General features: G+C 40.2%; 1 protein-coding gene across 1 annotated transcript; it reads left to right on the top strand.

Moving 5' to 3' along the window:
* The first annotated feature begins 1 nt into the window (after nt 1).
* On the top strand, nt 2–2638 carry casp8l1 (caspase 8, apoptosis-related cysteine peptidase, like 1). The gene is given in 6 exon segments (XM_065263752.2): nt 2–13; nt 225–278; nt 280–354; nt 404–628; nt 631–864; nt 2469–2638. Coding segments are annotated over 6 exon segments (732 nt in total). The 3' UTR covers nt 2601–2638.
* The last annotated feature ends 11992 nt before the right edge of the window (nt 2639–14630 follow it).

Here is a 14630-nt window from a genome sequence, read left to right as displayed (position 1 = left end):
TATGAAAGACATGGTAAGGAAGGAGACCCTCTTTTGGTCTTGCTACTGATTCACATATTGAGAAACAGACAACCACATATGATGAGGTAAAAAAAAACAAGATTACATTTAACTGTTTATACAGTATATACATTTCAACATACTTGTACTGTAACTCTTTGCTTGTATGACCAAGAGAGAGCGATTTGAATGTTGACACCATAATGTGCTTTGCATTCATGTAGAAATACTACTATACCATCAGCCATAGACCTGTAGGACACTGTTTAATCATCAACAAATGAAACATCCGAAGATCTGAAATTATGCAAACGAAAAGGCACAGATACAGACAAAGATTTTCCAAACAGTTTGGTAACTTTACTAATGACAAATGTATTTCTTATAAAAATAATCACTTGAGAGAGTGTTTAAGAAAATGCATTTTGAGATTACTGTGCAAGATGACCTCACAGCTTCAGAGATACTCGAAGTGGCAGAAAAGGATCACTCTCAAATGGACATTTTTGTGTGCTGTGTCCTCTCCTACGGAGAGAAAGATGCAATCTACGGTGTAGATGGCTAGCAGGTTGAAATCTGTGATCTCATGCAGCACTCAGCTTAATGCCGCACACTGGCTAACAAGCCTATAAGCTTTTCTTCATTCAAGCATGCCAAGGTAAAGTGGGCCAGAAAGCCATGTGGATGGCGGATGGGCAGGAGCAAGAAGAGGATGCTCAAAAGGTTGCGTCCTACAGTATCCCTATAGAAGCTGATTTGCTGATTGGAATGGCCACAGTAGAGGATTATAAATCTTACCATCACACCACAGATGGATCCATTTATACCCAGGAGCTCTGTAGACAACTGGAGAATCTTTGCCCCATGGGATAAATGGAAGTTTATTTGAATCCTAGTGGTGAACTTCTGCAGTACAGTTTTTTTTTCCTAAATTCATTTTTTATAAATAAAACGTTTCAGTTTCATTCAATGAACAATTAACAAAAAAAAAACAATACTATAATATTTATCTTAACATTTCTATTAATTTTGTTATTAATCTTTAATGAGTAACACAGTGATTCAGTAACCAGCATATTTTTTATAAGTTCAATCAAAATGTTTGCAACGCCTCGGGAAAGAAAGACCAATATTTCTAAATTCACATAATGAATTCACAAGTAAACCCCATGGGGCGGTTTCCCGGACAAGGATTAGCTTAAACCAGGACTAGGCCTTAGTTTAATTAGGAAATATAACTACACTGTAAAAAAATTCCGTAGAAATTACAATGTTGTTGCAGCTGGGTTGCCGGTAATTTACCGTAGAATTTAATTTATGTTATATACTGGCAAGAGTTTGTTCAAAGTTAAATACATTTTAAATATTAACAAGTCTTTATCTTTACAGAATGAAACTATACAATAACAGCCTCATGCAAAGCATTCTGGGAATCAGAAATCATCATCAACCTTTTTCTGTTTTTTGCTTCAGATTTTGTTTCCCAGAATGTTTTGCTTGATGCTGTTTTTTTAGTTTTACTCTGTAAAGACAAAGACTTGTAAATGTTAAATGTTCATTTAACTTTGAACAAAATGTTACCAGTAAATAACATAAATTTAAATCTACGGTAAATTACCGCAACCCAGCTGCAATTTCTACGGATTTTTTTTACAGTGTAGTTTTAACAAACATGCCTTACTAAAAACATTACTTGTGGGCATTTGAGGCCAAACAAGGAGACTGATGTATTTTAAGATTTATCAGTGCAAGTTGTTTTCAGTTTGGACAGCTCTTACATTTATTTTAGTCTAGGACTAATCTAATCCCTGTCTGGAAAACAGGCCCCATATTTCTAATCAACAGTTAAACCTGACATTAATTTTAGCATAACTTTAAGGAGTCATATGACATGTTTTTGTGTGTTTGATCCAATAATATGGATATATGTCAAGTATAAATGAGCTGCTAAGGTAAGACAAAGTTTTACAACAGTGTGCTGTGGAATTTGCTGATTGGGTCTGCATCTTTCTGGCAAGATTTGGGTGAGCCATAAAATAATAGATGTGTCTGTGTCGAGTATAACATTTTTGGCACGCCTCGGTTCTTCACGGGTCCAACCTTTTCAAATATTAGACGGGTCCGGGTCAGTTCTGGGTAGCATATTCTTTGGTTTCGGTTACAAATTTTTGCACCTGTGAAGACCTCTACTCCAAAGGAAAACATGAAATTGCATAATATGACCCCTTTAAGCTCAAATAGTGCTAAAAACACATTTCAAGGCGTTCTCCCCTTTTAATCGCAAAGTTTAATCTTGTTATAACCAATATCTTTAGTTTAATTTCTTACTACCGGTTGTTGTTTGCCTATTATTTAAAGTCACCTTCAATCCATTGGAAAAGAGTCAAACTAGTTGAAAACTCGCTTACATTTGGACAGTGTTGAGGTCAACAGAAAATACAGATTAATGTTATGTTTGCTTATTTGACAGAAAAGAGGATATCTTGTCAATTCTGACGAAGGTGAACTCTGAAATGAGCACCAGGATGTTGAAAGGATACAAGCAAATGCCTGAACCTCAATATACCCTCAGAAAGAAACTTGTCCTTCCCATGGACTGAAGTTTTTTGCTTTGTATGACTGTCTTCATGTTGGACAAGTTCCCACGGGCTCTTTGGAAGAGTATCAGAGCTTTGGTTATTTGGATTCATTTTAAATGCCAGAGTCTGATCTTTCTATGATATTTATGAAGTTTATATTTATGTACAAGACCTTTAAAGAATCATTCAGAAGAATAAAACATTTGATACTGGGCATAGGATTAGACAATTAGATTTCTAGCATTAATATAGTAAAGTGAATCATTGATGTATGATATTAATTAATTGAATAAACATCCGCAAAGTGCTCATTATGCACTTTTTAAGCATTTTATTTTGAACCCCTAGTCAATTTATTTTTTGCCATAGACAAATGTTGCATTATGCTGCGGGTAATGTAGCAAGTTTAGCAGACTTGCCCATATTTTCCTTTTATCAATTTTCTGGTGTTCGGGAACAATGATATCTATGCTACTTTTTACTCATTGCGTCAATGTAACTAGCTCTCTAAACAACAAACAACTGTTGTGAATATTTCTAAAATCCAAGATTTTTACAACATGTTTATAGGTTAATTTGAACTTTGGTCTTTTTATGCAAAAAATATTTATATTTATTAGGTCTTGTATAAGGCTAAAGCTGTATGTGTGGAATGAATGTATCCAAATGTTTTGTATGTGCACAGGATATTTTAGTTATTTTAAAATAAATGTTTTTCTTTCAAAACCTCTTTGGACTGCTATTTAGTTAATTATAGTTTACATGTTCAACTATTGCTAGAAACCAGTGATTTTTCTGTAATATTAGAGTGGGTATATCATTGCCATTCTGTTTACAACTTTCAGGGAAATCACCCTACACTGAAACAAATCTCTGGTTGCACATGATTGAAATAAGTTTTCTTAAAATGATTTTTCTTTAAAAAATTGTTGGATCTACATAATTTATGTAAATTGCATGTTTTAAGAAAGACATTCACACAATATTGTATTAACTGTTTATTGAAATAGTTATTATAACATGTATTAGAAAGAATAATGCATTTAACCTGTAAAATTATAGACAAAGGAACAAACAGTTACTTACCATCAGATGGGATGTCTTGCAGACACGTCGGAGAAGAATACAGCGAAGGCGAGTCTGAAGATGGAGAACAAAGGAATACCGTTGTATTTATGCATTTCTTTCTCATCACCGAGAAAGAATTCGGACTTGGAAACTTATCTATAAAAGGATAAAGTTTTGACGAGTCCAACAGAAACTGGACACAACCTCTGTTTCTCCGGTGTCTGACAGTCTGAGGCTTTTTACTTTGAATTAGGGCATTAGACTTTTATTTTTTACAGGAAAACTTTTTTTGTACTATCATTTGTATTATTAAAACTTATAAAAGACAAGAAAAGGTCAGCTTGCTTTTACTAGAACCTTAGCTGTATCGAATGACCCACGGAGGAAGTCTCCTGAGCCCTGACCAATTGATGTTAGTGTAATTTATCACTAGCTTGCCTGATAGATGGGGGTATAATGATTATTTGACTTATTACATACAGAAATTGGTAGGTTCAACTATCCTAGCCTAACCTGAATAAATAATGAGGCTAAAGGTGTTTTTAACCCGCACCGTAAAACAGGACCTACACAATATTAGGCAGGTGGTCATAATGTTATGGCTGATCGGTGTATATTTATAAAAATACATTTAGACAACGATTGCTATCAGGATGTAAGGAAACTTTTAACCAGCATAACTTAAATGTTTATTGATGAAATCAGCTACCCTGCTTTTAATATTAGGCAATTTTACAACTTCAGAACATTAACGAGGGCCACACCACTGAGACCTCAATAGTAGGCACGGCCAGAAAAGACACTTTGTTTCAAAATAATTTACTGTAGAGCAATTGAACAATAAGTTTAAGAGTGTTAAGATTGTGGAATAGCGTGCTTTATTGACATATTATCGCTGTTCTCGTATCTGGCCTTCGCTGCTGGATAATTCACTATGCTGGGCCTAATTTATCAAGCATGCATACGCACAAAACTGGGCTGAAAATGAGCATATGCCACTTCCCACGCAAAGGTTGTGATCTATAAAAAAACTTGACTGGAGAATGTACGCAACTGTAAGGAAACACTGGCCCATTCCTTAACAGCACAAAGCCGGGTTCACGAATGCCGGGGGCGGCAAGCCGCTAGGCGCTGCATCCAGAGCTAGGAAACAAGCGAATGTAATGGAAGCACATGGGAGCGACCTAAGCCTGAGTAAAAAAAGTCTCATTTTCACGCTAGACTGCCAAAGCAGTTTTAGGCTACTTAAAAACGGGCCACGCCTCTTATGAAACTATGCCCATCCCACATACGCCGACGACTTAAAAGTGGAGCTACTCACGGCGTGCTGTGGCGTCTTCAGCGTCATCACTGGGTGCTGGCAGGCGAGGGGTCCGTCGGAAGTCGTTTGCTTGTCGGGTCCTCCGCCGTGCAGCGTCTCGGCCACGTAACCCGCCTTCCTGTGAAAGAAAAAGAGGAGCTGCATCGTCGACACCACGTCGCAGTGGTATGTCCAGAGATGGGCAACGTTTCAAAGACATGTATGGCCAAACCACACCCACTCGCACACCCACCCTATCATCAAACGTCTCAACGTTTCATTCTTAAGGCAAAGACTGAGGCCTAGTGGGTATTACTTCCAGGTGCCCCTTAGACAAAGTATAACAATCCCTTATGAAAAACCCATGCCGCTTCACCACAGTAGTAGTGAAAGCACAGATGTTGTAAACCAAGGTGCTTGCCATTACACGCTTCTGCGTTTCAAAAGCAGACCCCTTCCTGTTTCCCGACCGCGCCCACCTTACAGTGCAGGCCCTGCTTCTAAATCTAAAATGAGACCCTGGGGTTGACTGTGGCCCGCGCCCACCCCCCACTACAATTCCGGGTGCGGCGAAGGGCATAGCAAACACGAACAGCGCACACCGGGTGCGCATCAAACGGCCGACACGAAGCCAGGTCCGCGATGCCGGGGGCGCCAAGCCGCTAGTCCCGCCCAGGGCGCTGCATCCAGAGCTAGGAAACAAGCAAATGTAATGGAAGCACCTGGGAGTGACCTAAGCCTGAGTAAAAAAAGCCTCATCTTCGCACTAGACTGCCGAAGCAGTTTTAGGCTACTTAAAACAGGGTGTCCGCGGGGTTTTAAAAAGTATTAAAAAGTGATAAATCAAAAATGGCAAATTTAAGGCCATTAAAAGTGTTAAATTTGGTCTCAGAGGAATTATTTTTTTCCAAATTAGGTATTTTTTTTAAGACTATCAGGTATCATATTCTGATTGAAATTCTATCTGCGTTCGCGTTAGTTAGTTAGTTTAAATATGGGCTTTAGCATATCTGGGTACATAATCAAAGATCTTTCGTCTCTGGGATGTGATCAAAGCCTGGAGTGGAGCCAAATCACGTTCCTCTCTCCACTGTAAGCGTTCTGTAATCACTACGCACTACGCTGTATCACGTTAAGCTGAGGTAAAACTTTTATTTCAGCTAGCATGGTCAAACTTAATGCAGGAAGGCTCTGATGTTTTGGCGATTGATAAAGATGTAAAAGACCAATTGAGATTGACTTGGCTTAGCGAAATCAAGGTCAAGGTACCATTTATTGTCTCCCTTAGGAGAAATTTGTCTTAGATGAGAGAACTGCTGAACATCAGTCCACCCTAACCACTACATTCATACATACATCTATTACACATAACACACTTTACCTTAAATAAATAAATAATTAAAACTAAATATATATAAAAAGGGCGCATTCTAATAATAATACATTTCCTATAAAAAGAGTACATTCAGTACATTTAAACATTGCTAATTCAACACCTGAATTACATAAAAACATACCACTACTATTCACTACCATATCATCACCCTTGCTCATTAAGCAGTTTTATCGACTGTGGGACAAAAGAATGTTTATAGCGATTATACTTACATAATGGGATCCTATATCGCCTTCCAGAGTTCATCAACACATACTCAGAATACAAAAACATGTGAAGGGTCCAGTACAATTGTATTAACCCGCTGCAACAAAGACCTCTTAAAAATGTCCTGTAAAGCGTTTAGTGTCCGTACTCCCATGATTTTCCCTGCTACCTTAACTAAATTGCTTATCTGCGCTCTCATTTTCAATGTTAAACTTCCAATTTCCAAACAATTGGTAATTCCATAACGCAAGACAGACTCAATTGTAGCTTTATAAAAAATTTGCATAATATTGCTACTGACTCCATATAATCTTAATCTTCTTAAAAAATGTAAACGCTGGTGGACTCTTGAACAAATACTTGACATGGGATTGCCATTTCAGCTCAGTATCAATATGAACTCCCAAATATTTGTAAGAAGTCGTCTGTCTAACATTATGTCCATGTATTATGACAGGGCTCCTGTCCCCCAGTGATCTGGGATCTATAATAACCTCTTCAGTTTTTTTAACATTAATCAAGAGGTGATGAGCATCATTCCAGTCTACAAGCCCCTCCACAGCTGCTTTATACTCATCAGTGCTGGAATCTCTTGTTAACAGGTTCACAATGACAGTGTCATCTGAAAATTTTAATATAAATTGGTTTGATTTGAACAGTCATTTGTGTATAGAGTAAATAGAAAAGGTGAACTTACACAACCTTGTGGAGCCCCCGTACTACTTACTGCAACATCAGATAACACAGAGTTAATTTTTACTTGTTGCATCCTGTTTGTCAAGAAGGAATAATACCAATATATTAGAGAAGAATTAAAATTTAAAATTAATAATTTCTCCAGAAGAATATGTGGTTGAATTGTATTAAACGCCGAACTAAAATCTATAAAAAGCAACCTTGCATAGGCAACTGAACTTTCCAGGTGCTTCAAAACAAGGTTCATTAGTGTTGAAATAGCATCATTAGTACCACGATTACTCTTATAAGCAAACTGATAATGATCTAAAGATGGGTCCACTTGTCTTCTCAGCTCTCCTATAATAACCTTTCCCATTGATTTCATGACATTAGACGTCAAGGCCACTGGCCTATAGTCATTATTATCCTGAGGAGAAGAATTTTTAGGAATTGGAATTATAATAGATTTTTTCCAGAGCTCTGGTATTTTATGCAAATCAAGTGAGAGCTGGAAGAGACTATGCCAGACTGGTGTGAGCTCCTCAGCAAATGTCTTAAAAAGGAAGCATGACATTCCATCTGGTCCCGTTGCTTTGTTAAAATGCAAAGATTTAAAGACCTTCATAACAGCGTTTGAGTCTATTAGTATTCTATCATTACAACTATTATAGTTTATTTTACTTAATATTTCACCGCATTCTTTAAAAGTATCAGTCTCAAATCTCATATAAAACATGTTCATTTCATTTGCCCTTTCCAATTCATTGCAGGCTACCATTGGTTTTCCTTTTGGAGTCATGTTAGTCATTCCTCATATTGAGTTCCACAGTCCTTTGGTGTCTGTTTTTAACAGATATTGTTCAGCCTGTTCCTTATATCGCGTTCTTGCTGTTCTCAGTTGCCGGTTAAGGTCTTTTTGTGCTGACCTAAGTCCCAAAAAGTCCCCCGACTTTTCTTCATTTTTATACAGCCTTTAATCTCTCGGGTTATATACGGTTTATTGTTCGAATATGTCCTCACAACTTTTTGAGGTATAATTGAATCCACACAAAATGAGATATATGCAGTAATTGATTCAGTTACCATATCTATGTCTGTATCTTGATAAAAAATGTCCCAGTCTGTACAAAGGAAACATCCTTTCAGCTCCTCTATACTATCACTGGACCACACTTTTACCACCTTAGATGCTGGTTTGTTGGACTTGAAAACTGAGCGGTAAGTGGGGAGCAGATGGACAGCGTTGTGGTCTGAATTACCTAGGGGGGGTCTGGCTTTGGCCACATATGCATCCTTGATGTTACCGTAGCACTTATCAAGAGTGTTATTTTTCCTTGTGCTACACTTTACATACTGAAAAAACCCTGGTAAGGACCTCTCCAAACCACACTGATTAAAATCACCAAGGATCAATAAGGGTGCATCAGGTTTGTTTTGTAAGTGTCTGTGGACACAGTCAGCAATTTGACTGGATGCTCTATTAATATTCCCACCAGGTGGAATATATGTCACAAGGTGACGATCTTTTTTTCTTTGGGGCGGAACCAAAATTATGGAAGTTTGGTTCCGCCTGGAAGTGTTTCTGCCCGGACAGGAAAGGACGAACACCGGACTTCCGGTAAGCGCCGCGAGCGGGAAAATCAGCGAATTCGATGCACCTGTGCCTAGTTAGGAACAGCGTTTGGCGATTGGAGGATACACCAAGCAAGGCAGTACTTAAGGCCAAGTTTATTCACAGTTGGAGAGCTTTTTTGGTGTGCGTTGAAACGCTGTGTTGGGCCGTGTTGGTGCACTGTTGGTGGCTGTCTAAACTCTCTCTCGCTCTCAGGTTGTGGTAATACACTTGCGAAGACATCCAGAACCTTAAAGGTTGAGGAGAATACGGAACAATTGGTGAATTGAGACCAAGGGAAAACGAGGATTGAAAACGACATGGTTGTGAGTACCAAGTACAAGTTATAACTGCCTTGTGTATCGATCTAGCTGCATGTGAGATTCCTCTAGGAGGAAGGAGACGGCCCTACCCCTATTATAGCGTGGTGGGTGAGCCGAGTGGACATTCACCGAAGCCGTCACAACGACGACACCACTAGCTGGGCCGCATTATTCATCGCCAGGTCTGACCGAAGTGAAGTAAAGGAAGACGGGAGTCCTTTTTGTGCACTGAGCGTGGTGGGTGAGTCTTTGTGCTGTGAAAACCTTTAAGTTGACGTGGTGTTGTATATTGTTGTGGGTTGCTGTGGATTACTGTATGTCCTGTCTGACAGACCCCCGCCTTCACGCACTTCGTTCAGGGAAGACCAAGAGGCTGCTGGCCTCAGCTTACTCAATCCTGTATATGTTGTGAGCGTGTTTCAGATCTCAGAAAGTAGCACGGTGCCCTGGGACGATCTTTTCCCCGCCTAGACATTTGGTGGGTGGTGCGAGCAACAACGAAGAGCTGGAGAAACAGCAGCATTGTGAGTACGATTTGTGGCTATTACCATTCAATACTGTAAACTGTGCGAGTCTTATTGTTGCAGAGAGCGAGGTGAAGTGATTCTCATCGTCCCGTGGCCTCTACAAAGGGGCGCCCCTGTCCAGAGTTCGAACGCCGACGGCAGCGAGGAAAGGGAAGCGCTCGGCCCGGTGAGACGTTGAGTTATCCCACCCCCCTGCCACCGCACCGCCGTCGAGAGGGTTTGCCCCCGACGCCACGTAGGGACGACTTACTCCATCAGACGTTTCGCCTAAGCAGATACCTGTGGAGGAAAGAACAGAGAAAGTGAATAACCTGAGGAGAGATCGAAGAAACCTGTACTTACGGTACGCTGTGTCCAGCAGAGAGGTGAGAGCCATTCAAAGCCAATTAACTGTGCTTCTGTGTCCAAGTTGATACCTGTGAAGGAAAGAACAGAGGGAGTGAATAACCTGAGGAGAGCTCGAAGAAACCTGTACTTACGGTACGCTGTGTCCAGCGAGAGGTGAGAGCCATTCAAAGCCAAATCACTGTGCTTTTGTATTCAAGTTGATACCTGTAGAGAAAAGAACATAGAGAGTGAAGAACCTGAGGAGAGATCGAAGAAACCTGTACTTACGGTACGCTGTGTCCAGCCGAGAGGTGAGAGCCATTCAAAGCCAAGTCACTGTGCTTTTGTATTCAAGTTGATACCTGTGGGGAAAAGAGAGAGTGAATAACCTGACATAGAGAGTGAATAACCTGAAGATAGAGCAACAAAACCTGTACTTACGGTACGCGGTGTCTAGCCAGGAGGTGAGAACCATCCACATCCGATTAACTGTGTCTCTTCGCCAGTTGTTACCTGTGGAGGAGAGAGAAGAAATAGTGAGTGACTCGACGAAAGGTGTGAAAGCAGGAGGAAGAGCCCGCACCAGGGAGACCCAGGTACGCAGCCCGAATAAGAATCCACAACACTCATTTGCTTTTGATTCTGCCTCCAGGAGGACAAAGGAGCACGCCACGGATACCCTAGACCAGGTTGGAGCCTGAGTCTCACGCCCCCCTGGTCCACAGTGTCCCGGACCTTTCCTTCGCTCCCCTGCTCCCTGTCCGTGGCCCACCTGGAGGGCAGAGACGGATATTAGTTTTAATCCCCCCTCCCCATTTCCCAAGAACATTTTAAATATTTAATAAATCAATAAAGATTATTTTTATACTTACCTGTCCGTGTTGTTGTCTGGTCATTGGGTTGGCTTTGGGGACCTCCTCGAGGTGGAAGTGGAGAAGGGGCGTGGTTTTAGCCATTAGTGGCCACCCCCTGGGTGTGACATATACACAGCAAAGATAAAAATGTTCGTAAATTCTCTTGGTAAATAGTATGGCCGTAATGTAATACACAATTCTAAATCAGGATTGCATATACTGTCACGTACTGCGAAATTACGACACCAGCTATCATTAATATATACACAAACTCCCCCACCTCTCTTTTTACCTGAGTTCTCATCTCGGTCCAAACGTACATGAGAAAAGCCATCAATTTGTATTAGGCAAAAAAATAACCAAAATATAACCAAAAACTAACGTTAGGGGAACGTTCTGTGTTTGCTGGGAGGTTAGTTAGATGAAGATTGGCAAGACTTTCAGTTCGTGGGCTAAGAAAATCAAACAGCCAGGTAACTTGCGTGTCTTTGCACAGTATGACTAACTTTAGGGGTCCTGTATTTTGGGGGTAAATGATTTCTCACGTACGTGATCATCCGCCTCACGTTTTTTAATTCTATGCTGATCTGGCCAGTGGCTGATACAACGGGTTTGTTAAACTCATGGGTATACTTCATGTGGCGCCGCAAGAACCAAGAGGCAGATGACATCCAAATCACGTGAGAGTGATTGATGAGGAATCATTAGAGGAGACTGCTTCCGAAATGCTCTCGCGGGACTTTGATGTCATCCACCTGTCGGTTCTTGCAGTTGCATTTGGCGTCTTTCATCAAAGGCAATGTGATTTCGTCCAGGAATCGCGAAATCAAAATGCTTAAAAATGGGTTATATCTACCGCATTCATCGGATTTTGACGAGCTGAATCTTATTCGCAGCTTCTTATTGACGCTTTTCGTTCCACCTTGCTTCCGATAGCTCGTTATAGTTGTGCGTAGGTCCTATGGCGTAGCCGCAACGGCGTAGGTTATATATATATAAATCTTAAGCGTCAGCGACGCCCTAACTAACCTCCCAGCAAACACAAAACGTTCCCCTAACGTTAGTTTTTGGTTATATTTTGGTTATTTTTTGGGAACCAAATAATAACGTTCTGGGAACGTTCTTTTTAGGTTTTATTTTTTGCAACCATAAAATAACGTTCCCATAACATTGCAGGGTGGTTATTTTTAAATAGCCTAAAAATAACTTATACAGAACGTTATTTTTTGGTTATTTTTTGGTTACTTTTTGGAACCATAAAATAACGTTCCCATAACGTTGCAGGGTGGTTATTTTTAAAATAACCTAAAAATAACTTAAACAGAACGTTATTTTTTGGTTATTATTTTGGATCCATAAAATAACGTTCCCATAATGTTGCAGGGTGGTTATTTTTAAAATAACCTAAAAATAACTTATACAGAACGTTATTTTTTGGGAACCATAAAATAACGTTCCCATAACGTTGCAGGGTGGTTATTTTTAAAATAACCTAAAAATAACTTATACAGAACGTTATTTTTTGGTTATTTTTGGGGAACCATAAAATAACGTTCCCATAACGTTGCAGGGTGGTTATTTTTAAAATAACCTAAAAATAACTTTTACAGAAAGTTTTTTTTTGTTATTTTTTGGGAACCATAAAATAACGTTCCCATAACTTTGCTGGGTGGTTATTTTTAAAATAACATAAAAATAACTTATACCTAACGTTCTCTAATGGTTATTTTTTGGTTATGTTTTTTTTTTAGGAATTTAAGTAAAAGCATAATTAAACCCATTATTTCTGAAGTGAGCACGTCTGTTACGCGCGTGCTCCTCTGTACGCGCTTACCTCGCGCTCTTCACGAGCACCTGCTTTCTCTTGTACGCGAATTTGCATAATTTTAAAATTAAAGGTCGTTAACGATTTTCTTTCCTCAGAGACATACATTATATTAGCGTTTCTTTTTTCTCTTTCTTTCTTTCTTTCTTTCTTTCTTTCTTTCTTTCTTTCTTAAGTAACTTAAATATGTGAGAAAAAATGTATATATGAGTGATTTCCGATCGATTTGAGGAGAATATGAGGAGAATATGATGTTAGAAACTTTTTATTGTCGAATAAACGAATAGCCGCCTAATGGTGGTAAGATCTTTTTACCTAAAGTGAATGAAATGTTTATTTATTTGGCATTTGGTTTTTACTTCAGAGTCTAACATTATGTCACCGGGTGACGATCTGTCAGGGCGGAACCAAAAGTAGGGAAGATGGGTTCCGCCCGGAAGGCTAATTCCGAACACGGGAATTTCCGGGGTTTCCCCGAAAGTAAATTCAATTCAATTCAATTCAATTCAATTTTATTTATATAGCGCTTTTCACAAAAGTCAATTGTTTCAAAGCAGCTTTACATAAATAGAAGCAGTGAAAAGCACAGAAAACGACAGATAGCACAACAAAATACATGAAAGCATGAGCAGTTAAATTTGCTGCGGCTATGACTCAATATTATAATTGCACGTATTACTAAAGCAACGTATAGAAGAGGAAGCTAGGTAAAGCCCAAAAAGGCTGCCTCCCCGGGGTGAAAAACCCCCTAGGAGAAAAAAAACCCCATGCTTTTATCCGAGGAAAAATAAGTCCTAGGAGGGAAAAACCCCTGGGGGAACGGAAATGGAGATTTAGCGGAGATTAAGCGGTTCTGCCGGTGATCGTTGGTCAGGTATCAGCTGGGCATAACGTTGAAGGACAGCCAGTAGATCAGAGGTGTGCCGACTTTCACATCTACCGGGACTGGGTCTGTTTGTCTCGTCCTCGGGTCGAGGACGAGACAGGGAGAGAAAAACAAAATCGTATTAGCGTAGCGGCCGTTCATATGTATTGAAGTGTCACACAGTGATGTGGTTTAACTCAGCTTAGTTCCAGACAGACTAAATATTGCGGCATAATTATGTTATCCACAGTTGAGGATTTAGCAAATTGGGGGCCCAATGCGAGGGTATATATGGTAAATAAGGGTCACCTTCCGATCTTTAAGAGAAAATGAAACCTGACGACCCGTTTGACTAAGGCCTAAAGCCCCACTGTCGTCGTTAATACAGGTTCAGTGGCAAACGGGTCTATATTGTATACCATTTACAGGACCAGGAGAAAACGCCAAAAACATCGCAACCCGACCATACGTGTTAACCCGTTTGACTAAGGCCGGAAGCCCCACTGTCGTCGTTAATGCAGGTTCAGTGGCAAACGGGTCTGTATGGCATACTATTCATAAGACTTACGATAGCGCCAAAATCGCAACCCGACCATACGTGCCAACCCGTTTGACTAAGGCTGAGAGGCCCCACTGTCGTCGTTAATGCAGGTTCAGTGGCAAACGGGTCTGTATGGCATACTATTCACAAGACACACGAAAGCGCGAAAAACGCAACCCGACCATACATACCAACCCGTTTGACTAAGGCTGGAGGCCCCACTGTCGTCGTTAATGCAGGTTCAGTGGCAAACGGGTCTGTATGGCATACTATTCATAAGACTTACGATAGCGCCAAAATCGCAACCCGACCATACGTGCCAACCCGTTTGACTAAGGCTGGAGGCCCCACTGTCGTCGTTAATGCAGGTTCAGTGGCAAACGGGTATGTATGGCATACTATTCACAAGACACACGAAAGCGCGAAAAACGCAACCCGACCATACATACCAACCCGTTTGACTAAGGCTGGAGGCCCCACTGTCGTTGTTAATGCAGGTTCAGTGGCAAACGGGTCTGTATGGCATAC

The sequence above is a fragment of the Paramisgurnus dabryanus genome, chromosome 12 (assembly GCF_030506205.2).
Source record: "Paramisgurnus dabryanus chromosome 12, PD_genome_1.1, whole genome shotgun sequence".
Taxonomy (NCBI): Eukaryota; Metazoa; Chordata; class Actinopteri; order Cypriniformes; family Cobitidae; genus Paramisgurnus; species Paramisgurnus dabryanus.
Note: the sequence above shows the minus strand (reverse complement) of the source record. Positions and strands in the feature narration are given on the sequence as shown.